We start from the raw sequence: 25813 nt of genomic DNA, 5'->3' as shown, positions 1-25813 counted from the left end.
GCAGTAATATAAAACAATGGTAGAACATATATCCAGGTAATTTTTGTATCTGCAAAGAAACATAAAAACTCACCTTCTTATTGGCCTTCCTAAATGGGTTTAAGTAAGCCAACATGGGGTCTCTACTGTGTTTGTGCTGCTCCCAAAAGTTTATTCCAGACTGAGTGGCAAGGATATCCTTCACTGACTGTGATGCTGCCTTCCTCACGTCAATACTGCCAAATCACAGGGTTCAATCATCAAAAAAAAACATTCTCCCTTCTACTCAATGACAGAGAGTGAATTGCCCCTTACCAATGGTGAGTGAGGGAGTCATTGATGCAGTTCAGAATAATGTAAACACACTGCAAGTCTTGAGAGGGGAAAGCGGTAATAGCCCGTTCATAAAGAGGTTCTCTGCCGTGGAGTAAGACGATGGTGGAAAGATCGACAGGTCCCAGTTCTCCAAGAGTACTTCCTACTGCCTCTGCAAGAAACGATATCGGTTAGACATTTAAAAAATGCTTGCTTTCTGTTGACAATGTAAACGGGCATACCTAATATATCCCCTCCGTTGGTATGATTGTTCGCCATCTTACAGAGCTGCAAAAGGTTCAGAACCAGCTTGAGCAGAATGCTGTTGGTGGGTTCAGCTAAGGTAAGAAGAAAGTTTCTTAGAGGTAATTTCTATTGAAACACAAAACCTGCTGTCATACCGTGGCACTCTTTGAGTAGCTCTCTTATCTCTCCCTTACTAACTTGAAGTTTTTGTGAAAGTTGCCTGATTCCTTCAAGTCTGGTTAGTGGTAATGAGTCAGAAGGTGTCACAGAGAGGAAGTGTGATATCTCCTGTGCATAAAATGGAAAGTAACAATTTAATTTATTTTCAGCTCTTTCAGCAGGAAAAAAACAGAACATTATTGTTGGGGAATGAGAGAAAATCAAATGCAATTATTGCCTGTCTCAGTGTGAAGGTCCCAGAATTGTACTTGAGATTGTTCTGGACGGAACGCAGCTCTTTGAATTCAGCCAGGTCAGGAAAGGGTTCCAACTTGCATATGGCTCCTTTCAGTTTGTGTTTATTTTCTATCACAAGAAATTGTAATAGACTGAGTGCCTAGGGAGCCACAGAAGAGATGCAAACAATTGTGAGCTAGCTACCAGACTTTACCATAAATATTGTTTTTCCTCATCCACAATAAAAAAATGTAATCAAACATAGGAAGAAGCCATTCGGGGGGGAAAATAAGGCCGAAAAAACTTTATATAGTGTATCATATTGGCATAAGATTGATTGTGTTGCCCATTGAATTTATTTTTTATGGTGTTAGTAGGCAGTGGTGTACAGATGCACTTCATCTATATGTATGCGAGTGTTTTATTTCATAATTCTTTGATAAACTTGAAAGCACCACTGAAACCTTATGTAAGTACGTGAAAAAATATATATTTGTAAATAATTGTTCAAACCACAAACCTTACCTGCTGCAAGATAGCTGGTTGGGTGGTCACCTGCGCAGTAAGAGTACCAACAATAACCTTTAAGTGGCAGTCCAGAGCATCATCACTGAACTGCAGAGCAGCTCGACATACAGCAGTCAAGAGGTCACAGCACAGGGACACACTTCGGTTGGAGACTTCATCAAACTGAACTGGTCTATTAGGAAAAATCACATTTGTTTCACAATTTACGAAGTTAAGCAATCTTTCATTTCATTTATACTAACTCATTAAATACTGTGATAGAGTGTGTGTGAAGCATGATATCAATTGACCTGTGTGTGTCTGCCTGCACCAGCCAGCTGTTAATATAGTTGAGGATTGTGTAGATAATGTCCCTGAGGACAAAGGCCCATGCTCCTCCAAGACCGTCTTTCATCTCCCGAAGCAGCAGGTTGACAAAGAGGTGATACATCAGGAGAATACGATGTCGTTCATAACCGTTGGTTGTCACAGCTGCCTTTTCACAAACTGCCAGAAGAATCCTCTGAATTGATATCTGGTGTTCAGGGGGAAAAATGTCCACAGCTTAACCCAGGTGCATAGAAAGAGTACTAAAAAAAATAAATATACTTCTAATTAAATGAGATCTCACTGGAGTTTTGGACAGTATAGCCACAAGGGATTTATGATTTGCACTGTGGCATTTGCTCAGGTAGTCGAGTGTTGATATGATGACGTGAGAGTTGAAGTACGGTGGGTTCGGGACGGGGTCCAAATCGCTAAGAAAATGTTGACATTAGCCCTTATTAGTATTTTTTGGTAAAAGGAGACAGTGAACTGTTGCTTCATTCCAAAAATAAACTGAACACGTAACTGAAAAATAAAGCAGAGTGCAATTAAATCTTGAGCCCAGTTTTGCTTACATTGCTTTTATCCAAAAAGAATCGTCCAAAGCCAAAGGGTATATCACTCTATTTGGGAGTGTGTAATATGAAATAGTAAATAGAAAAACGTTTTTAAAATCAAAAGTGTTACCCTGTGAAGCGTTTCAAATCTCCTCTGTCCTCTTCAGGGGTGCCCCCTTCATAGAGTGTCATCAGCAGTTCGACAACTATCTCTGGCAGGTTAGTGTGGATAAGGCTGTCAATTTGCTATAACAAAAATGAGAAACAAGTTTTTTTTTAATTAATACTGCTTCATCTCATCAAGTTAAAATGTTCATGAGCATCATATTTTTCTAGGTTGATGCTTAATGCATCGGAATATAATTGAAAACTCACTGGCACAATAAGTTAAATCTAAGATTTGATTGAATTTTAGCTTCTCAATTCAACTGTACCTGTTTGCCCAAACACTTTACGTCTTTGAGCAAGTCATAGACATGGTGAGCCTTCTCCCTCTGTTGTGCAACCTGTGCATCTTGACCAGAAAGCGCAAAGTATGGCAGGATGTTGACCATAATTTTAGGGAAGCAGTCTGCCAAAAGCTCTGTCCAGTCCCTCTCAAGACACCGACCGATGGACTTGGCTTGTTCAAAGTCATCCAGGAAGACAAGATGCGGGATGAGAACCTGGTAGGAGGAACTGCAAACAGGCAAAGGTGTGTTTAAGAAAATAGCCTGTTAATGATCTGATACATCTTCAAGTTTAGATTTTCTAACCTGTAAAAATCCTTGAGAGTGCCATGGTCAAGCAAATCGAAAGGGAAAGATTCGAGTGTGTAGCTGTCGTCCGACTGTCGCTGCGAAAGCCACTCAGTGACTAAGTAGTACAGGTGAGAGCTGACAAATGTTTTCATTTTGTTGTAGCCGAGTGCTCTGGAAACACTACCCAACATCTGTGACAAAGGAAAAATATTGCAAAGGAAGATCTTTCTCTAATTCTTTCAATATGCTGTATTGTACACTCTGTCACTAAAGTCTAAATTATAACCGAACAGAGTTATTGTAATTTTTTACAGGGTTTGTAATTAAAATCGTCCCATATTTCAGAGGTATACAATTAGAAAAGGTTATTACTATGGTTAAAATCAGCAGAGGTATATAAATCACACAGAAATTCCCCCTTTAAAGCCTAAAAAGGTAACCAAGCGTTGAGAAGTTTAGTACCACAGGTATAAATCGCTCATTAATATTGTACAGAACTCCTAATGAAAGTTTTTTTTCTTAAAATTCATATTTAATTTCCATCTTAATGTGTACTTATTATTTACTGAAGATTCACTGGGGATGCTACTCTTTTTTTCTCAAAATGCTACTGCAACCACCATGTTAGTCAAACAATCAATGAATCAATGAACTTAAAAATAAAATGTCCCAATGGCAGAATGTTTTTTCTTATTTAAAGTGTCTTTTTGATTTTTAAGATATTTTAATTCATTTATTTAGTAAAACAAGACATTTTTATTTCAAATAGGAAAAATGGTCTCATCTAGCAGATGGTGGATCACTTTTCCTATTTAAGTATTCATTTAACTCATCTTAGTAAATTATCATTATCCCCATTTCTTATGAGAGAAAACATCAAATACCTTAAAATGAGAACAAAAACACTTAAAAGTGGCTACATTTTCTGCCATTGCAATAAGAATATTTCTTTGCAGTGAACAAGGCAATCAGTGCAGCCACATCAAGTTTTAGGGATCCTTGTACGCTATGTCGAAACTAGTATAGCACAAATGATGTAGAAAAAATCTTTAAAATTAGCATCTTAAAGCAAACAATACACTTTTTTTTCTTCGATGTTTTTAAAGGTTGATTTCGCTGTTATGTGTAAGTGTTGCTGATTAAAATAAAATATTTGGGGCATTTTACCTTCTTAATGAGGTTTCCTTCTATATTATTTTCTTTGTAAGACTGGAAGAGGGCAAACAGGGCCTGCTTCTCACAAACTGGACTACAACACAGCACGACAGACAAGCTCTTCAGCAAGGTGGCCCGACGGTTGAAAATCTCATCCTGGTCACCATCAGTTGAGTTACTTTTCTGAAATGGATAATACATTATAAAATAAAACATGTAAAAAACAAACTAGTAGGTAGGCGCAAAACATCTTACCAGGGGTTTCATGCCTTCCTGAGCTTTCAAGTAGATGTTCTCAAAAGCTACTTGTTGCTGTGACAACATCGTTCTTCTGTCTCGGTGATCCGATTTCATGCACACAAACAACCTAAGCACCATGCGCCACAGTGAAGAGGATTGGCCATTTAGATTACAATATAAATAGTTGTCAATACAAAGTGAGTGAATACAATGACCTAAAGTAATACCAGACCTTTCTAATGACATTGCAACAAGCATACGGACTTGGTGATGGGAATCTGCAAGCAGAGACGGGAGGATGACGGACACTGGACGATCTTCCTCTTTTTCAGCCTCCCTGATACTCAATGTGGCCCACCTGCAACATGGGTCAGCCTGGCGTTGTGCACAAAGGATATTTTAAAAACATTAATTAATTGGAAGACTATTAAAGTTAGCCCTAAGAGATAATGATACAGGATACATTAAAGGTCTTGCTATTTTTCTAGAAACAACTTTCAAGAATGCCTTTAAAAGACTATAAACTCTAAAAGCTTACCTCTAGCAACGCAACCAGGCATCGTACAAAAGCAGCTCGGACAGAGGCTGTGCATTTCCCTGTTTGGCTCAAGTAACTAAAATAGAAGATCATCATAAACATTTTGTATCACATATATAGACTATCAAAGAATCTACAATGCTATAGTACAGACCAGAACCCAGACACCACTTGCAATAAAGAGCCATGCACATGTTTCATCTCAGATTGCATGTATTGGGTTCTTCCCAAGCTCTTGATGGAGGGCAGTAAAGCCATAATTAGTGCGACACAGATCTCCTGATCTTGGCGATAAAGAGAACATAAATTCCTGTGAAAACAACAAAAGCACATTAGGCAAATACACAATTGTGTTGGAATTTTTGCAAACAGGGTATCTTCATACGCCAGAGGATGAAGCAAAGAGTCAAACTCTTCTGGGGTGAGAGAGTCCTCTGCATGAAGCTTCTTTAATAGGAGAAGATACTACAAGGAAAACAGAATTTGTCTTGTTGTGGGGTTTTTTAGAGCTCCCAAACAATGAAGGAAGAATGTCCAAATCTTTACAAGACCTACCATGTTGACATGCAGGGCTTTGCTAAGATCCATCTCCTTGACCAGCAGCAAAAGTTTTCTTCGTACATCGTGGGGTTTAAAAAGTTGGCCATAGGAAGGCTTTGCTGAACCGCATGTGCACAAAAACTCGGAGATTCCAAGGAGTGCTAGATCTTGGTAGACCAAATGCTCGTCAGCCAACAGGCTTTTAGCACCTACAGAAAGGCAATAGTAAAAGACATTTTTTTTCTAGCTTTTACAATCACTTTCTGAATGATGGGATTTGAATTTAGATTGATTAGTTTATCAACTATCAAGAATTTTGTTAGTTGAATTGTTGTTTAATCCCATTACAAAGTAATCCAGAAAAAAAGCAGAATATTCAATTTTTGTAACTAGCATGAAATACCAAAATTCATACATTTTTATGTAATATCAATTGTCGATCAAGGTCATCTAGTCAATTGAAACATATAAAAAGGGCAAATGAAACTTTTTCTTTACCAACGTACATAAATATGATTTTATTATTATTTTACCTGGTCCAATCGACATGTCATTGCTATCTGCTCCGATTGGTTTCTGGGTCCCACTGTGAGATTCGTCACCATCAAACAAGGGATCATCAACACCTGTCGGAGTTCTGCTCATTTCCCAATCATTGTCCAAAGGTTCTTCTTCAGTTATGACTGTAGCTCTTGGGGAAACATTGCTAAGCTGGAGAAATTACAATCCTTATTAAAGGCATGTGTGTATCACACGATATATAATAAGCACTTTTTATTGATAGGAATTGGTGTTTTACCATAATTTTGTAAATCTCGGCCAGTTCATTGACAAGACTGGCCGGCAGATTCATTATGAAAAAGCGTGAAGAGCAGGAAAAATTGTCCTGTTGAAAAGAAGATTAAAAAGAATTCAAGGTAATGTGAAATATTATAACAGTCATACATTTTTACAAGAAAAAAAAAAGAATCACCTTATTATTTGTAGTGGCAGAAAGAGTGCACAGCCTCATGACAGACCTCATTGTAGTCATTGCTGATTCATCACTCATCTTTAATTTTACACTGGAAACAAATCCACTAAGCTCCTGGCCCAGAATCTTCAAACAAGATATAGTTTGACTAAGTAAGCATGGACACAGACTATCGGAATCTATCCTTTTTTTAATGTTCACCTTTGCTTTCGTGAAAAGCTGAGAGTGTCCTGCTTCATCCTCAGTCAAACATCCCGTGGAGACGTAACCTGCTTGAACGCCTGTCAGAAGGCTAAAACATCGCAACAGACACTCTGGAGGGGTGGACTGACTCTGTAGAAGTTCAAATATTGTTAGATTTTAACAAGGATGATAGCACGCAAAAAGTAATACAGTTTTAATGCTCACGCCAGGAGAGTAGCAGTTAAGAAGGTTGTCGGCCACACAAAGAAGAGTCTGCTCTAACTTCTCTCTGAGTCCGGAGATGGCTGTGAAGTGGCCATCTCTCGGCATCTCCTTAAACTTCTCCTCAGATCCTCTTGTTTGTGCTATTTGTGTGTCGAAGCTAAACTGCAAGTACAAGCTCTCAATCTCACTCAAATCCTCATTACCATTGAGTGACATCCGTTCTTGAGACAAATCACTAACAGAAGGAAGAATTTAAATGAAATGGTTAAATACAAGCACGTTTTAAGTTTTGTGTACAAAGATCTTTTTCTCACCTCTCTACTCCCTCAGAACCCAGAAGGAAATTCAGAGCAGCTCGAGTGTCTTTCAAGGTAAGGGAGACCAAAATCTTCGGTACTAGATTTAGAGGAAAATCACTGCGGAAGTACAAAATGGGATACAAATGAAAGAGGACTGAAAAAAGAAATAAACGAGGGAACCAAGACTATGGTAAAAAAAATAGAACCTGCAAATAATAGGATATGGTCTGGAGCTTTCCTCCATCTCGTCGCTCTGATCAGTCATTAACAACCAACCTATGAGTGTTTCCTTCAGATTAGGTGAGATTGATCCATCTGTTATTGTCAAGCGGTCCTTAGGAACTGGACACATATGAAGAGCTTGGGCCAGACATATCACAGCGCTCCTAGATAGAAAGAGAATCAAGAAGATGCAAAATAAAAAATGCTTAGAAGGCAGTAGTCTCTATAAAAGCTGAGGTTGAACATATTTTGTAAGAGCCATATATTAAGGATTTCTGTTTTAACAATCACATAACAACATTTACGTTTAAAGTATAATTTTCAAAAAATAATAAACTAAATGTTGCCTTATTTGCAATAATGGAGGGCTCCAATGTGGTATCAAAGGTATGGCAAAGCTTTGCTGTGATTAAAGCATCAACCATCACCAGGGTTGGGGTTTTAGACAGACGAGGTATTCATATCGTTTTTTTCACCTCACAACCGGATTACTTTGTTCGAATGTTAATTTGTTTTCAGTCCATCGTCGCATATTTTGTAATTGTCCAATCGAAAATTAATGCAATTGGGGCAAAAGGTTTAAAAAGACTGAAATCCACATTAGCAAAGTGATTGCGGCCATTGTGCCTCTCAAGTTCTGGTACACCTCGATCAAAAAAAGGCTGAAGTCTCCCACGGCATTGACAGCAGCTCCATATTGTTATTTAGCCAACACCTCAATTTTTACCTAATCCAGAGGTGTTGAACCTACCAACCGTGGACCAGATCAGAGGTGTTTTTTTCTACCGTGACGCTTCCAAGCTAAAATGATTTTAAAACCTATGATATAATCTGATAGGTAAGATGCTCAATAGGGACGTAATCATATGAGCAAAATTGAAATATAAAAAATGCCCAAATATATCTTTTATCAGTTCACAATATTAAAAGATGTTAAAACTTGTAATTGTTGAGGTCTGGCAGCCTCTGGTGGCTAGCTTAATAATGTAGTTTAATTTAGTGTATGGATGTTTGAGCACTGCCAGTAAGTAATTTTAATATCCATTAGTAACTTATTACTAATCTTGTGGACTTCATAAGAAAATCTGAACTGCTGGGTTAATAGGAAAACATTAGGATGACATGACCCAGCCGATTCTTCACCACTGTTGTTAAGAATACAATAATTTATTTGAATTTATTTTTACAGTATTGTGAAACTTCTTATATTGAAAAATTAGCCACCATTTGTGACATCGGTTCAGGTTTTTTTTTGTGAAGTTTGGAAATACATGCATCCTTAATCCAAATACAACACTATTTTTTAACACTGTACACATGATGTATAGTTCTTATAAAGTGCTAATATTATCAGCGTATAGATATTTTATTTATTGTGGTCTATGATTTGTTTTCAATCTTTTGTGCAATACTTCAAGTATTTACCTTTTTTTTTTTAAATTGTAAAAGTTGAGGGCCGCTGTTAATTCACACTCTAACTCAAGATAACAATAAAATGAAATTGAGCAATGACTCACTGGGTCGGTTTACATGCTGATCCTGAGAAAATCTTCCAGAACTCCCTATCCACATCAACCAATCCACCTTGGACGATGGAGACCAGCAAATCCAAGCTAAGGGCTTCTACCTGGGGTGAGCTTACACCTCGCAGCGAGAGAGACCAGATCCGACTCCATAGTCTATCCAGCTCTGGCTTGAAAACGTTGATCCTTTCTGGAAAACGGGCTTGACATTGTGCTACTTCCCGTAAACACCGGAGCACATATAAACCCCTTTCGCCTCTCCGGTTTTCAGATAAGAGCTGATGCAACACTAATAACAGTGGCACCATCGTTTGGCTGGGCACCATTGAAGGGTACTTTGATATGAGTGCTTCGGAGATCTGCAACCTGGTAATAAAAAAGACAAAGATGTTCTATTCTTCCGCTCTTAAATCTCTTTAGCAGTAAGTGTTGTTCTTTTCATACCATGGAATGATATCAAAGTCGCTACTCTGAACTTGCAGGCGGTCCAAAAGAACCTCCCAACTGAAGTCAATCCGTCGTCGCTTGCTTGGTGTTCCATAGAGAGGACCCCCAATCAAGGAGGATCTATTTGTGGCGTGAGTTGACTCAGAGATCTGGAAGTCTGTGTCAGTACTAAAAAGCTGTAACATTTAGGAAACACAAAGAGGATACAAAATATCCATATTGATTTTTCAAGACCAATTTGTTAAGATTTAGTATTAATACAGAATCAATTCAGATATTTTTGCCAGAAAACAGCTACATAAGGGGGTTACCAAAATACATCCTTGTGGTATCCACACTGCCTCGTCCAAGAAACGGGTTTATTTTAGTTTTTCCTAGTAGTTGAATATGATCCAAAATAATGCTATAGGAAATCCCTAACTAAGTTTATCAACTTAACTAATAGACTGTTAAGAACTTCCAATAATATAATTTTGCACTATTGCAATACACGTGTGAATGTCATTGAATAAAGTTCGTTGCTTTTATAGTTGTTTCCATATCCATGACACACGTCAAATGACTACAATGTCATGTAAAATTACCATGTCATCTAGTTTATCAACTTAGTTATGCTTTTTGCAGAAAATTAGTATTGCACACCGACTTTATCCAACATCAGTGTCATTTGTTAATACCTGGTGACAAATATCAGCCGTGAGATTGATGACGTTGTTTTGGACGGCGATACGTCTTGTGCCAGTGGCGTACTTCCCTCTGCTACCTATATGACTTATTTCTCGCACTAATGCCTCATAGAGGCTGTAGAGCAAATCCCGCCACTTTGCCCAGTCTTCGGCGTGAGCACCTGAGAAATAGAAAATATTTCAAACATTTTTAATTCATCCACTGTACACATGTGCAACATAAACACATTTAGCAGGATCAATACAGATGGTAAAAATCCAATCTAGCAGGCAACATGTTTGCCAACCCGTCCTCCCCACTTTTTGGCAAAATATCGTATCCGGACATTTTTCATTATCAAGAATTTAGTGGTTGACAGTGCGGACGATATCTGTGAAATTAGTGTGCCCAATTGTGGCTATAAAATGCCCCAAATGTATCTGGGATGTAGTTAACCATTTTTCCGAAGTAGGTTTATATAAAAATTTAAAAACCATACCTAAGTCATTATTTTTGTGCAACGCAGGGAAAGCACGTTTTAAAAATGACTCACTGTCCGACAATACATTACCTGTGTCCAGGGTCTTGGCTCCTTTGGGATGGTGGAAGCTGATCTGCAAATTGAAGAACTCCACAATCTCATCTTTGAGAGCAGCACTGGGCCTCATGTGTGCCCATACATGAAGTATGGAAGGTAACAGGTCCTCCCCCAGTCGACAAACCCTCATCCGACAGTTCATTGCCACTGCTTTCAAGAAGCAGTTAAGCGCTGAGAGGATATGCTCCAAAACTGTCAAGTTTTTTTCATGCCTGATGATTAAAATAAGATAATATTTCTTAGACAGGTACTGTGGTTTATTCTTAAAGTTTAAAGCAAGGGAGACTATCTAATAATAGGGTAATTACAGTATTGGTGGAAGAAAATGAGGGGTATTCTTTAGGGTACAACATTGACGGTTTTTTTAAATTTTGCAGGCAATTATCAATTTGAATTTACACAAATTTAAAAAAGGAAACACCAAGAACAATGCAATCAAGGGTGGTAAGAAAGTACCTCACCTAGCATTAACAAACGCCTCAGAAAAGAATCTGAACAGGGTTTTGTTGCATCCGTCAGTCTGCAAACAGCAGCCCTGCACCACCGTGTTGATGACTCGACTTACAAGAACTCGGTTAATGGAATTGGATGAGGAGATGAACAAGCCGCCGTAGACATCCAGAAGACCTTCAGAAAATGCCAAACATCTATTTATGTTTCTTATAAAGCCACATTAACAAATGCATGACAGTCTATTTCTGAAAAACACAAAATGTAACAGATAATCTTTATTCATTTTTCTACTGACTTTGCCACTGCTGTGGAGTGATGTCACACCAGTACTTGCGAACAGACAGGACTTCCTTGAGGAGCAGCGTACTGTAGTCTTTTCCATAGGCTGAACAGCTGAATGAATTTTGAAGAATGTCAATCACGTGCTTAAGCAGCTCGCCACACTTTAGCCGAGGCCCACCTGAGTAGCAACAATATATGCACCACATGGTGAAAAGAAAGTCAAGTATCCCTGCTAAGCTCTTTGCTTTGAAAAATAAAAATAAACCTACTACCTCCCTCAGACAAGGGGCCCTTACGTTTGTTAGCGTGGCATACAAAAAATTTCATTAAACTGCTTATTTCTGCCATCTTCTTCTGACGGTTGGCCTGAGCTGAAGCAGTGACATTGGATTTACTGGTTCTTATAACTTCAGTCTCACGTTGGAGGTAACGCTGCAGGAACCTATAAATAGAGAAATTAAAATACATGTACATTTGATTAACATCATACAACTACTTTCATTAAATTCCGATGGGGTAAAGGAAATACTGAATCAATTGCACATCTCTGTTGTTGTCAAACATAAAATACATAAGTACCTAAAGACAGCATCCCATGTAAGTTGCTTGGAGCCCTTGGTTTTAAGCCCAGAGATACGATCAAGTTCCTGCAGAATTTCAGGAGATCGTATGAGCTGTCTGAAGCGTTCGGCTTCTTTCTGAAAGCATAAATGCGTGGGAATAAAGGGTCAGGGGGGTCTGGACGATTAATACACCAGTGGTGAACATGATCTCATCTTTTTACCTTCCTCTCTGCAACCTTGTCATTCTCCAGTCCCCTGCAGCATACCAGGAGATCGGAAAGAGCTAAACTCATTGTGCCTCAGGGACTCTGAAAACAGATGTGCCAACAATAGAATTACAGTGTTCAAATTGTTTGATTATTTCAAATTATGTCAAGGATTAAAGGAGTGGAGAGGTGTTGTGAAAAGGATAGTGGGATTGTGGACGCGTTCTTAAGGATGGGCTGGGCACCCGTATGATGCGGCAGGGGTAAACCAGTGAAAGCTGTCAGGCCCTGCTGTTGAACAAAAGAGTGTGTTGTGTCACCCTGACCCGAGTGACATGGCCGCTTTCTTGTGTCCCGTTTCATCCTGGAGGGACGAAAGCATGACCAACTTAGGTGCCGAGGTGCCTAACTTGTTTGGGCAATTGGGTTGGCCATGGTCCAAAAAATTTTGTGTGTGTTTTTTTGCTATTTTTTCCCTTTTATTTTCTTTGTTATTGTATGTGTTTGTCTTGCTGTCGGTCACCCCCCTAGAGGGATATGACCATGGTAGATAGATAGATAGATAGATGTCAAGGATTAGATTTTTTAAGTAAATGGACATTTTAATACAAAGCTCAAGGCACATCATCAAAAATTGAAATTCCAAAGATTTCATTTGAAATGATTTACTGAATTTTAATGAACACGGAGGTAATAAACCATGACTTTTTCTGTTGAATGAAAGGCAAAGGGAAAAGGCATCCTATTTGGGATGAAATGCACAGCATTATAGTCAAGGAAAATACTTTTTGATGCTTGCTCTTTCTTTATTCGCTACAGAAAAGAATCAGTTCGATGATCTGTCACGGAAACAGTAATTACTTCATGATGAGCCTCAGATTAGCAAGGAGAGCACTTAACCAAAATAATTTAGGCCCAGCTCCTCGACAAAAAAAATGTAAATTATATTTTTAGCTCACCTTTTGTTGCTACAGTGACACTTTTTTAACTCCAGGCCTCATATTAGGTTGCAGTTTGGGATTGACGTGGTGCAAGACTGGCCTGCAGAAAGCCACACCACTTTTGCAACTTGACATGCGTAAAAAACCTAAACAGGAAATTCCCGCCTCTGCCAATCCTGAAGGACTCACTTCGCCATATCCGCATGTAGCGTCACTTCCGGTTTACATTTCTTTCTTAAACTTTTTAAACAATGTTTATAACGGGTTTTTAAGTCAATTATTGTGTTTTATATATTAAAACAATATATTTCCAATAAATATGCTGTTAACGTACCCAAGTTCACGCTTGGAATCGACAGGTGAGTACTGTAACAAAAGTACATTTCAAAACAAGAAAAACTACTAGTCCCACAAACACTGTCTCCAATATGTATGACTTCCGGGTTGTACTTCAGTTCCCCGCCTTTTGAGTACGATTCCGTTCACATTGACAATAATACAGTTCAGGTGTCAAATCGGAGTGAGAACGGTATCTTTCTTTGTGGACATGTAGCCAAAGTGGTGGAAGTTGTTTAGTCTTCAAACAAACCAACTGACAGCCATGTTGCTGCCATCCGACGTCGCTCGTCTCGTTTTGGGTAAGTCTGTCCAGATCTAGCACTGTCGTAGCTTTAGCTTTCGCACGTCCTCTGTTTACCGAGATTATAAACAAATGGTGTGTAATGTATCTGTTCCTGAGTTTTACTAATCCGTTGTTAAACTGTTTTCCATCACAAGGCTATCTTCAAGAAGAAGGTCTCACTGCTTCAAGTCATGCATTTATTAAAGAGAGCCCAAACTTGAAAGAATATGCAGAGCACACCATGGGCGATGGTGTTATCCCTGCTTGTGTTTTTGTAAGTTGTATTCACCTATAATATATAATACGATTTTCTGCATGCTAATTCATACCTATTTTTCTCACGTCTCCATAGTCTGTCTTCGGGAAAAGCCTTACAACCATTTTAAACGAGTACATGGCTGCCAAAACAAAAGGTAATACACTCTTGAATCTGTAGTATCTGTCTGTAGACAAAAAGTCCCAAACACACAGACCATGGAAGGAAGTACTAATAAAAAACTCAAGAAACCCTGAGGTCTTGATGAGGTAATCCATCTTCCAGAATGGCCAGGCTACAATGGATGAAATGATTTGCATTCAATTTAGTACTTTTCAAGTCAAGACTTCCCAAAGCGCTTTACAGTGTGCTTCACATTTCCCAATAGCGGCCGTGCAGCCATGTAAGGCGCTAACCTGCTTATTGGGGCCATTAGGTGTTCAGTGTCTGACACTTCGACATGTAACACGGAGGAGCCGGGTTCGAACCTGCGTTCTCTTGATCCCCAGACGAGCGCTCTACATCCTGAGCCACTGCCACCCCATGAAAAATGGATGTTGCGAGGGTATCAACAGACAAGACACAGTCAACAACAACAACATTAAATCTAAGTAATAACTGAAATCATTTAGAAAGTCCAGTTGACAGCAACAACAAACCTTCACGTCTTATCTCGACCAAATCAGCAGTTTCTAGATGATGGCATGCATCAGGTAACAGTCCCATGGCTCAGAACACCTGCACCATGCAACATCCATGCTAATCCTTCTCAATTAAAGACAAGAAAACAATAGTATAATGTCAACATCAGTCATAAGCTATAGAATAAGTGTGTCTTAAGTCCAGATGTAAACACTTCCAGTAAAGTTGCAAATCAGATGTTATTTCTGATGGAAGAGCATTCCACAGCACTGGGGACCAAATGGAGAATGTTCTCAAGCCTGAAGATTTGTTCTTGGCTCTTGGAATCACCAATGGACCAGCATTTTCCGAGCAGAAGTTCTGAGCAGAAACATAGGGCAAAATCAAATCAGAAAGATGAAAGGGGGCGAGTCCATGCAAACTTATGAATGTTAGCAACCAAACCTTTAAATCGCATCTTAAACTGACAGGGATTCAGCGGAGGTCACCTAAAATTGGTGTATTATGAACAAACTGTCTTGTCCTAGTCAAAAGTATTTTCACCATTCTAGACATCGGTAGACTACAGGGCAATACATTACAGTAATCGAGACTAGAAGTAATAAACACATGAATTCGAATCTCAGCATCAAGTAGATAGATAGATACTTTATTCATCCCAGTTGGGAAATTCACACTTCCAACAGTATCCTTGTGTTAAAAATTAAAAGAAAACATATAGTATACAAAAATACCCCAAAAAGCATTCACAATAAGTATTCACAATAATACCAGATATGTGTCACGATTTATCTTAATGATTTTCTATGTTATTTTTACAGAGACTTCCCATGAAATACCCGCTATGATGACATCATTGTGGAAAAAACTGGATTTTACGCTCAAACAAATCAAGTAATGGGGTTTGAAGAGTGTTCTCTCTGTGCTTGTTAAGACATTTTTTGTCAAGCCACTTTTTAATCTTAAATGTTTTCTTTATCTCAGGTCATTACAGAGTTCCCCAGCTGTATCAGCGAGTCAGAGAGGTGAGCATTTCCAATTGTCTGTGTTTCAGCTTCTAAGATTTTGAGACGCTAAGCCGAAACTGAACTGTCGTCTTCTCCCTGTGCCTGCGTGATTTTTCTCCGGGCACTCCCGTTTACTCACATTGTCCGAAAAACATGTACGCCACATTGGTTTTGGTGATTCCAAATTGTCCCTTGGTATCGCTAGGTGTGTGTGAGTAGTATTTATATAAGTGTTCTATTGGTCGGCAATCAGTTTTAAGTTGTTCCCTGCCCACTGTCCGATGTCACCTGAGATGTGCTCCTAGTGACCATAAGCTGTTGGGAAAAGAATGACTTAATGAACCATCATATTATGAGTTCATAACCATTGTTCAACTGCCCCTTTAGTTGCAAGAAATTGTTGGATGTCAAGGTCTACTCTGTAGTTCATTCACAACCACCAGTACACTGACATTGAAAGAAAGTTTTCATTTTTATTCTGCTAGATTGAATTCAAAGATACCCTCTGGATGCTAAGTACAATTCTGGTACCTGATGATCATATGATTTAGCATTGTCATAAAGATCCAGGAAAGGTGTGATTTATTTATTCCTGGTCCTAAATTGAATTCACTGTCTTCATTAAAGAACGCTCACGTGTCGGACTGGCAAACTTGGCAAGACAACGAGCAGTGACTGTGGCTTCATCATGCAGTCTGGTATGTTCTTCAGAAACATCCACTATCAACAGCCCAGCACCTAGCTCACAGATAATGCCCAGCCACTCCACCCCTGTGAGCTACAGTGCTCCTCAAATCAGAGTCCCTCCTGGGAATGCAACATTTCCTCAGTTCATCCAGCGTAAGTAGCATCTTTGTACATATCTCATTTTCTATTATTAAGATTTTAAAAAGCTTTGAATGTGAATGATATGCGATTTGCTGAACGTAAAAGCTAATAATTGTTCACCATCCTTGTGTGTTTTAGGAGATTCCCCTATTCAGATATTTGTTTCAGAACAGCGACCGAATCCTGGACCTATGTCCCCTGCGCGACGGAAATGGTAAAGATAGCTGTTGTTTTCATATACATATAGTATGATTACCAACAAATAGACTGTTAAGAACTTCCAATAATATGAATTAGCACTATTGTGATACACGTGTGAATCTCATTGAATATAGTACGTTGCTTTTATAGTTGTTTCCAAGTCCATGACACACGTCAAATGACTACAATGTCACTTAAAATTACCATGTCATATTTCTATTAAGTAGCCCTTTTAAACTATGGTCTTGTTCTCAGGGACACTCCAAAGAAAAGAAGTAGCACTCTAGTTGGTCCCAGTGTTCCTAACAAGTCAAGCACACCTGCCAGTAATGTCACTGCTGACCCACAACCCGAGGAAGTAGTGGATGAGAACTTATCTGTAAGAACCTTTGTATAACACATAGCAGTATTCTTATCACACATATCGGACAACAGACGATTTTACATGGAATGTTTCATTCCACAGCAACTTGTAATACAAAGTGCTCGTGACAAGATATTGAAAGACAGATCGTTGCAAGAAAAACTGGCTGAAAATATCAACAAAATTCTTGCAAAGTGAGTGCTGCATTTATTCTGGATTTTAACACACCTATGTATGGGTCATATATCCATTAATTGTATCTCAATATTTTGTCTTGTTTTCTTATCAAACTTTAGTGAGCCAACTCCGCAAACACAAAAGGCTCCATCAAATTCGATTGAAGAGGAACAGTCAATTGATGAAATTCTCGGATTGCAGGTGCCTGAATACCTTACTGCCCTTATGTTTTTTTTTGTGTGTGTGTTTATAAATATTTTTCATCATTAACATTGGATATTGTTGGCGATTCTGTCTCAGTCAAATAGTAACATATTTATATTTAATTCAGGGAGAAATACACATGAGTGACGATGCAATCCACGACATTTTGACGCAAACCGAATCTGATCCTGCTTTTCAAGCCCTGTTTGACCTTTTCGAGTACAGTAAGTAAGATCGTACAAGACTTTGCGCCAACTTTTGCCCTTGTAGCACTGGGGCTGCCAACTTTTACACCCAATCACACTGCACATGATTTAGTCAATGGGTCTCCAACGAGGTGCCCGTGGGCACTAAGCTGTCCCCTTAGAGCTGAGATGCCCTCGAAACTTTTCAGGAAATAGATTTATCATTGTGATATTTTTTGGGGGAAAAGTTTCTTTAGTGGTTAACTGATTCTATTTTACCCTACTTTTAATAATTAACCTGGTAATATCTTACTAACAACTTAGTATGGTAAGTTGCTGTTGAAGAAATTCATATCAAAATGGGTTCACTTTGTGCTAATTATTACCAAAAAGTAGTTCTCAGCTTTAAAGAAAAGCTGGAGACTACTGATTTAGTCGTACCCCATTTTTGGTTTCAAGGGATATTAAATGACTCTATTTACATTGCGTGATTTCAAATCATGAAGATTGACAGTCATTCAAGTTGATCCCCTAAAACATTTTCTATGCCATGCAACCAGAATGTGGTTGCATATTTAGTAAATTGGTTAAATGTCAAGCCCCATCTAATTGTCATTGTTTTGTCCTTCCTTGTACTGGAAATATTTTCAAAGATTTAAATGTTTTTTGTGAATTATGGATTGATAAAGTTGATATTTAAATGCAGATAAAACCCGAAATGATGGAGAACCTGAAAATGTGGATATGTCTACTACAACGGTAGAAAGTAATGATCCTGGACAAACGCAATCGACAGTCACGGAGCTTCAAACTGTGAATCAAGGTAGTTTTTTGACTCCATTAGAAGCTGACCTTCTTTCTTTTCCATCAAGAAAAGGCAATGATTAAATAATGATTTCTTATGTCACTTATTAGAGACCACCCTGCAAGAAACATCAGATTTAACAGCCTCAATGGTGAAAAACAAAGCTACTCAAGAACGCAAGACCAGGAAGTCAAACAGCCTGTCAAAAAAGACTTTACCCGAGTCAAGCAGCAGATCTTCTGGATTAGAAGACAGTTCTGCTAATACACCAACGATGGTTAAGGAGCACGTTGGTGAAAACAAAAAGGAGAAACTGTCAGTCCACAATAATCGTGGGATCGCATCACCGATGGATATTAACACAGAGGATACTTCAGCTATTTTAGAGAGTACACCTACTCTCAGGGAACTGGAGTGTGTCACTAAAAACAATTTATCTGCAACACTGTCCCTTACTAGCTCAACACCGGTCCTTTTATCGAAAACTAATGCTACAGCAGAATCGGTCATTCATGTAGACAATCAGAGGGACAGTAAACAAGAACAAGGCTCGCTACTACAATCTGCTCCATCTTTGTTATCTTCGATAAGTGAGGAACCTATATTTTTGTGTCCTGCACAAGTTTCATTGAGTGGAAAACCAGATCTCACTTCAGTATCAGTCAGTGGATCCACCATTGACACTCAGAGTAATGTCTCTGTATCTTCGCCTAACTCATTTATTTCCCTTACTGCCACTGTTGCTAACCCTCCTGTTGTAAGTGCAGTAACATCTTGTCCCCCTGTATCTTCCCATGTCAGCACACCTCATACTGATCTAGTTGACTCATCCATATTTCCTTCCAACTTGTCCACCATCTCTGAAATTGTAAACGCTAGTCAATCCACTTCGGCAACAATCAATAACATCACGAGTAAAGATGTGACTGATCCCAATAGTGTTGTCTCTTTAAAGATCATCATCAGCGAAAACCCAGATGACGATTCCTCAAGTGATAAAGCTCTGAGTCAGGCGATCTCCAGTATTTCCACAGAAAAGGTACCTACAATCTACCTTTCCTCCCCTGCCAAGTCCCCAAGAGAACCTGGAACACCAAAAAGCAGCAACTTGGATGAAACCGCGATGGCTGTTCATGGGTTGCAAAACTATGAGACGCTAACTAATTCGCCTTGCAGATCCGCAGCACTGGTTCCTTTTCATCAGTTGACACCTCAAACACAGCTCACTAATACGCCAGGTAGAGTTGAAGCACCCTCGCCATTCCATCAGTTGACATCGTCAACTCAAACGCACTTACACAATTCTTCGAGTGCTGTTGGAGCACTAGTTCCGTTTCATCAGATACCAGCAACGCAAAAACCGGATCATTCACCTATGACATCTGGACAACTCATTTCATCTCATCCGTTACCAACAACGACGCAAACACAGCAAAGCTACATTATTCAACTACCACTTGAGACTGCTAACTCTACACTTCAAGGGTCAAGTACTAGCTTTTTCCTGATGACAGAACCCCTGATGCCAGATAATTCCAGCTGCCAGGTGCAAATGCCTGGCAGTGCCTCAAAAATACCCATTTTACCCAAATCTAGCCATTTCAGTGTTTCAACAGCAACTCCTGCTCAAAATATTGTCACTGGTAAGACACACGCCATATGGTTTGTCACTTTGATTAACTTCAATAATCCTGACATAACTTAGTATTATTTTCTTAACAGGGTCACCACTCATTTTACCATCACCTGTTAAACCCATAATGCTTCCAGTGTCTGTTTTGGGACAGAATGTTCCCGCAAATTTACAAATGGTGGCCAATCCGGTAAAAAAAAGCATTTTGAAAGCTATTTGTTTGGCTCATTAGTCATGGTTAGTTATCGTTGAAAATGTGCATTGTGGTTTTACAGCTGGTTGGAATACCAAACTCCGTGCCAATGCAGCAGAATGTTGCAGTGGATCCCAAATTTTCATTGGTTCCTTCCATACAGTGTGCTGGTGGTAAGTTTTAGCTATTTTCCATTATTCAATGATGGATGGTTGTAATGTATATTACAGTGCTCTAATTTCAGAAAGACACATTCGACTACCATTTACAAATCTTCAGTAGTCATGGATATTGATACCACATACCAATACCATGAGTACTGTAAATAAAAATCTGTTTGGTCTGGGGGGAAAAAAATATATATAAAATATGTGTTGAAATAATCCTGGAATATTTATAAATCCCCTTAAAATAGTTTTTCATTAAATATTGCATTAATGTATGTGTAATTATCCATTCGGTTAATTGCAGGTTCCTGATTCTTATATTGCCATTAAAAACAGCCTATACTGGTATTCGATACCATCAAAAGTCCTGATGTGTTTTTAAATAAAAGAGGCTGGTATCGGCACTGATACCCATAGTTGTTATTTTACTCTTGTTTTTAGATCATTTTCCTACATTGTGAGTGCATTTAAGTGGACGTTGTTCACATCTAGTTCATTGATATTCACGTGTCAGCTTAGTCCTTGTGCTGTGCAAAGAGCAGTCTTATAATACTTAATGGCATAAAATTGCATTCTTTGAAACTCTCATTGGCTGAACAGCCAATTGCTGTATCGAATCAGATGGCTATGTAATCAAAAATTGGAGAATAACGTAATGTTGCGTTTGAACTCGACTGGCTATAATTCCCCATCTTAAACATCGACTAGCCAAAGCCACTATTGTTCAACAGTTTATTACAATATTTATCTAAACTTGTTTCTCTGAATTGTAGGAATTATTCACAATGAAGTCATACAGACCCCTCAGGATACAAAACAGCAGCACGAACCAAAGGATTCCAATTCCAGCCATAAAAGAATTTTACGTTTTGATTCATCTAGCAAAATTCAGCCTCAAACTCCTAGACCAGCACTGGCCAACCCCTCAGCGGTGAATACATCATCTTCAGAGATCAAGAAAGGTCGTTCACATACGAGACCTGCTATCCTAAGTGGCAATAGGCAAAAACGGAAGATTGAGACGGTGCGGTGCCCACCAGATCACAATGTTGGTGGGAATTTGGTGATGTCCAGTTCTCCTAATCAGCAACAAAATCGTGTCAAAATTAACTCTGGCCAAAAAGATGCTCACACCCTCATTCAAAAACCTCAAGATTCTGATGTGAACAGGATTGATGTGCCTGAGTCTGCGAAGAGCTTAGAACCGGGAATTACATTGAAGGCTACATCTGGAAAACAAATCCCAATTAAAGATGGTGGGCGTGATGGAGATGACCCAAGGGATTCCCATTGCGCAGAGTCATTGTCAAGTGATTCTCTGCCAAAATCACTAAGTGGTCAAGACAAACTTGAGAGCATCATTAAAGAACCTGCAGGAAAGATCATGCAAACTCAGGACGAACCCAATGTGATGGCTGACAAAGAAAACACTGCTCTCCTGCCACCAGCAGATTCAGCGGCTCCAGCTTTCACACATGCATCTAATTCCCACTCCAAAACTTCCAAAGATCCTTCAAAAGCCATACAGCCAGCTGATAAGCTTCAGAACATTCAGGGTCTCGACTCTTCTCCCAGACCTAATAATAAGAAATTAACTGTAAAACTCAACAGCCCTGATATTACTGGTCCACGAACCCCAATTAACCATGAAGAGTCTATGAGTAGTCCAAGGACTCCCTTGCGACAAAAGAAGGGTAAAGATGCAGAGGGAACACCTAAGAATCTTCTACCCCATAACACTCCAGACATTCCCACCTGCAGCCCTGCCAGTGAGGCCGGCAGTGAGAACAGCATCAATATGGCTGCTCACACGCTCATGATCCTGTCACGTGCTGCCATTGCCAGGACCGGCTCCCCACTCAAGGACAGTTTACGCCAGGAAGCAGGCGAAAAGTCTGCCTCCAACCTCAAGTCTCCCTCGAGCTTGAAGGATTCAAAGAAACGTAAGCAGCCCCCAACACCTGCCAGCCCCACTGTGAAGAAGTCTACAAAACAATCTCCCTCGAAAAAGAAGAAACGGGTAAGAGATGAGATGTTTTTGCACATCCGTTTATGTGATATTAATGGCAATAAGATCTCATTAACTGTATTTTCCAGACAATAAGACCCCAAATTGGCCAGAAATTTGAATGCGTGGTGCGTTACCATATTTGTGCAATTATTGATAAATGTATCACTGAACACAATTGTATAATTTTGATAGTGGCCACTGGGATTAAAACTGAAAGCAATGATAAGATTACCAAATCCTAACCTCAATGCTGCTAGGGACATGGACAGTGGTTCATAATTTCATAACATTGCATGCAACAGGATTCAAACCTATATCGCGGCAGGGAGAGCGCCGGATCCTATCCTGTAGACAACTGGAGATACACACAACACATGAAAAGGCATGATCTCTTATCTCATTATCACACTTTTTAGTCTCGGTACCAGATATGTTAAGAGTATAGAGAGAATTTTGTTCAAATTTTCGTCAGCTCAAACTAACCATTGTAAATGCCATGCGTATAATTATATTTTCAGAATGACCAAATTACTTCCTACAATGTCTTTCTTTTCATTCATTTCAGAACGATCAATTCCCGCAATTCCTTTTTCTACCTTCAGTTCAGAACCTTGGACACTTTGTGAAGACTTTGCAAGTTGACGATAGAATACTGTATTTCAGGACAGGTTTAATGTCTGACAATATTCTCTCGGGGGCCAGGCTAATAATAACGTCAACTATTTGGTACTGTGACTAAAAACAGTATTAAAATTGAATGCCTTTTCATGTATCCTTAGCGGTGTGGTAGATATGATCTGGCGCACTCTACACTGTGATCTGGGTTTGATTCCTATTGAATCCAATGTTATGGAATGTTTGCAATTATGATGTGTAATATGTATATTCTGACTGATCAATCAATGCACATATACGGTGCCTTTTACAACCTTGGCTCTTACTGTGGTTATAATTCCATGGACCATACAGCCCAGTGTGCCTATATGTAGAAATACCACAAAAGACTATTTTTGTGGGGTGTTTTCTTTTACAGTGTCTGTTTCAATAATTGTTAATCTTATTCTACCACTTTTTGGATTTTTACAGCAAAATAATACACTCCTCAATTGCTTCCCCCATGACTTGGATGTCGATAAGTTTCTCTCTTCACTTCACTACGATGAATGAAGGCGGACTAGCCAACAAGAAATGACTGCTGAGGCATGACTTAAGATATATTCTAAAAACGCCTTTTTCGGGGCCTTCCTTTTTTCACCAGTATTGGCTGCTGTGGCTTAATATGGACGTTATTGCCTTTATTGCCTTTTTTCCTCAGTTATTTATGATCGTTGATTGTTATATTCAGGGTTGGGTAGGGTTACTTTAACTGGATTACTTTCAATTACTTTTGGATTACTCCAATACCAAATATGCTAATAAAAGACAAAAGAAACTCAATATGAGTACAATTACTAAATTTTGTGCAGGCTTGGTGAGTAACCGAATACATGTACATGATGTTGGCAAGCTGATTTATTTTCATTTTGTTTCTGTCGCATTTTGTTAGTTTTGCCAGAGATCAAAGCCAGGAGAGAAAGCTTACCACGAGTTGAGTCATAGTTTTATTCATATTTAGTTTCTTTTGTCTTTATTTAGCATATTTGGTATTGGAGTAATCCAAAAGTAATTGAAAGTAATCTAGTTAAAGTAACCCTACCCAACCCTGGTTATATTCCTTTGAATATTTGTTCTTAAGAATGGGTCTGCATTTCTTTGGTCAATATTTGACTGACAGTTGATAAAACTATCCAACATTTAAACATGTTGCTGTATAAACATTTGTAAATTGCATCTTCCACTTATAGTGTAATTTGTTCGGGTAAATTTGTTGGTAATTTGTTTACTTTTGAAATGTGAATATTAGAAAAGGATAATTTTGGAAATATGATCTGTATATTAATGTTGAAAGCTAAACAATTGTATTTTTGTTGCATAAATAATACAAATTACACTTCTTGTTGCTCACGGTTACATTTCATTGACATGAACAGCCACCGTATCAAATATGGCTTGATGATGGCTATTTTTAAATACATTGATTTCTACTCTGTAAATTTCTCTTGTATTAAATTACATTTTTGTGGCTTTCAAATTGAAGGAAGTTTGGTGAATGGATTATGACTGAAAATGAAAAAGAAAACTATTATAGGCAGTGGCTGTCTGTGCATTTCACACCTTGGTCTTAAGTAGTGCTTTGTTTGAATCAATCCAAACCTTATGACTATAAAACATTGACTACATCTGCGACATATGAAATAGCATCAATAATCTCATAAAATTGCTATCTTATTCCAGAAATACATTTCGTTCACCAAAAATCTTTTATTTGGGCACAAAACTCATCCTTTCCTCCAGAGGATTTCGATTACTCTGTCGTACAGATTATCCGAGCGTTTCAGGTTCATCAAGTTCTTTCCTATTGGCAACGAAGCTTGAAGTTTGTGATTTGATTTAGGCATGAAAAGCTTGAATTTGAGAGAAGCAGTGGACATGGGGATATTTTTATTCACCTTTCCATCACTGCCCCCTGGCCAATCATAATTCGAAAAAACGCTGATGTTTCCCTTGGCCTTGTTGAAGGCCCTGGCTCCGTCAACTTGAGATCTGATTGGCTAATTCAACAGCTTTATTGACACTTAGTTTATGGTTCGTGGCCTGCAATATTGATTGTGAAGGCCTATGAGTACATTTCTGATGCTGGCAACAAGTGAAATGAAATGAAATGATCTGCATTTCTATAGCGCTTTTCAAGTCAATGACTTCCCAAAGCGCTTTACAATGTGCTTCACATTTCCCAATAGCGGCCGTGCAGCCATGTAAGGCGCTAACCTGCTTATTGGGGGTCTTAGGGGTTCAGTGTCTTACCCAAGGACACTTCGGCATGTAACACAGACAAGCCGGGATTCGAACTGGGATCCCTTGATCCCAAGACGAGCGCTCTACCTCCTGAGCTACTGCCGCCCCTGAGTAATGGCTCAAATGTGATTTGTTGAATGAATGAATGAAACTTTTATTTCGAACATGACATAACAAATCGAAAAGAAAAAAACAATTATCGTACATGTTCGCAAGGGAGTAGGAAGGAGCATATTCTTATCATATCCTACCCCTTTGACTTCATTAATAATTGTGTCCCACAGTTAGCTCTTCTGTGTTTTTATATACAACTAACACCTCTCGAAAATACATATTTACATTGGCTCTGTGGATACACAGTTTCTTCATTACCATCATCACTACTTCCATCGCTGTTTTTATACTACCAGATTAACTTAGTTTTACCCATCTATTACCTCTATAATGTGCTAGTAATCACTTATAATCATTCAGTCACCAATAATAACAATGACAGTTATAC

The 25813-nt window shown here is 38.8% G+C and overlaps 2 protein-coding genes across 2 annotated transcripts in view; one reads left to right on the top strand and one right to left on the bottom strand.

Annotated features, from left to right (window-relative positions):
- Positions 1 to 13254, bottom strand: part of atm (ATM serine/threonine kinase) — a 36155-nt gene extending 22901 nt beyond the window's left edge. Inside the window, exons 1-35 of the mRNA XM_088345866.1 lie at positions 13140 to 13254; positions 12196 to 12282; positions 11991 to 12109; positions 11708 to 11853; positions 11425 to 11589; positions 11138 to 11303; positions 10650 to 10888; positions 10090 to 10259; positions 9410 to 9588; positions 8960 to 9331; positions 7427 to 7606; positions 7236 to 7337; positions 6922 to 7156; positions 6715 to 6846; positions 6514 to 6639; positions 6340 to 6426; positions 6074 to 6251; positions 5556 to 5749; positions 5386 to 5465; positions 5155 to 5310; positions 5001 to 5076; positions 4695 to 4837; positions 4478 to 4589; positions 4235 to 4405; positions 3083 to 3258; positions 2762 to 3005; positions 2458 to 2573; positions 2075 to 2201; positions 1755 to 1978; positions 1462 to 1636; positions 938 to 1096; positions 696 to 828; positions 537 to 632; positions 295 to 466; positions 74 to 215 (exon numbers count right to left, since the gene is read on the bottom strand). Of these exons, the coding sequence (XP_088201992.1) occupies positions 74 to 215; positions 295 to 466; positions 537 to 632; positions 696 to 828; positions 938 to 1096; positions 1462 to 1636; positions 1755 to 1978; positions 2075 to 2201; positions 2458 to 2573; positions 2762 to 3005; positions 3083 to 3258; positions 4235 to 4405; positions 4478 to 4589; positions 4695 to 4837; positions 5001 to 5076; positions 5155 to 5310; positions 5386 to 5465; positions 5556 to 5749; positions 6074 to 6251; positions 6340 to 6426; positions 6514 to 6639; positions 6715 to 6846; positions 6922 to 7156; positions 7236 to 7337; positions 7427 to 7606; positions 8960 to 9331; positions 9410 to 9588; positions 10090 to 10259; positions 10650 to 10888; positions 11138 to 11303; positions 11425 to 11589; positions 11708 to 11853; positions 11991 to 12109; positions 12196 to 12267 (5364 nt within the window). The 5' untranslated portion in view covers positions 12268 to 12282; positions 13140 to 13254. The remainder of the gene's footprint in view (positions 1 to 73; positions 216 to 294; positions 467 to 536; positions 633 to 695; positions 829 to 937; positions 1097 to 1461; positions 1637 to 1754; positions 1979 to 2074; positions 2202 to 2457; positions 2574 to 2761; positions 3006 to 3082; positions 3259 to 4234; positions 4406 to 4477; positions 4590 to 4694; positions 4838 to 5000; positions 5077 to 5154; positions 5311 to 5385; positions 5466 to 5555; positions 5750 to 6073; positions 6252 to 6339; positions 6427 to 6513; positions 6640 to 6714; positions 6847 to 6921; positions 7157 to 7235; positions 7338 to 7426; positions 7607 to 8959; positions 9332 to 9409; positions 9589 to 10089; positions 10260 to 10649; positions 10889 to 11137; positions 11304 to 11424; positions 11590 to 11707; positions 11854 to 11990; positions 12110 to 12195; positions 12283 to 13139) is intronic.
- A 338-nt stretch (positions 13255 to 13592) lies between these two features.
- On the top strand, positions 13593 to 24416 carry npat (nuclear protein, ataxia-telangiectasia locus). Its single transcript, XM_088346311.1, has 17 exons — positions 13593 to 13759; positions 13899 to 14017; positions 14096 to 14156; positions 15463 to 15535; positions 15626 to 15666; positions 16276 to 16488; positions 16615 to 16690; positions 16933 to 17056; positions 17144 to 17235; positions 17338 to 17419; positions 17550 to 17646; positions 18314 to 18430; positions 18523 to 20055; positions 20135 to 20235; positions 20321 to 20411; positions 21179 to 22425; positions 23503 to 24416. Exons 1-17 carry the CDS (start codon positions 13723 to 13725, stop codon positions 23581 to 23583), a joined length of 4185 nt encoding a protein of 1394 aa, XP_088202437.1. The 5' UTR covers positions 13593 to 13722; the 3' UTR covers positions 23584 to 24416.
- The last annotated feature ends 1397 nt before the right edge of the window (positions 24417 to 25813 follow it).

Source organism: Urocampus carinirostris, chromosome 10 (genome assembly GCF_059441175.1).
Source record: "Urocampus carinirostris isolate Australia breed hairy pipefish chromosome 10, RoL_Ucar_1.0, whole genome shotgun sequence".
NCBI lineage: Eukaryota > Metazoa > Chordata > Actinopteri > Syngnathiformes > Syngnathidae > Urocampus > Urocampus carinirostris.
The sequence above is the reverse complement of the archived record's forward strand: the minus strand, read 5'-3'. Positions and strand labels throughout refer to the sequence as shown.

Bases quoted from the DNA above. Each gene is read 5' to 3' on its own strand.
- npat (XM_088346311.1), top strand. From the start codon at position 13,723: ATGTTGCTGCCATCCGACGTCGCTCGTCTCGTTTTGG. The intron at 15,536-15,625 runs GTAATGGGGTTT...TCTTTATCTCAG, and splicing joins TTTACGCTCAAACAAATCAA to GTCATTACAGAGTTCCCCAG. The intron at 17,057-17,143 runs GTAAGAACCTTT...TTCATTCCACAG, and splicing joins TAGTGGATGAGAACTTATCT to CAACTTGTAATACAAAGTGC.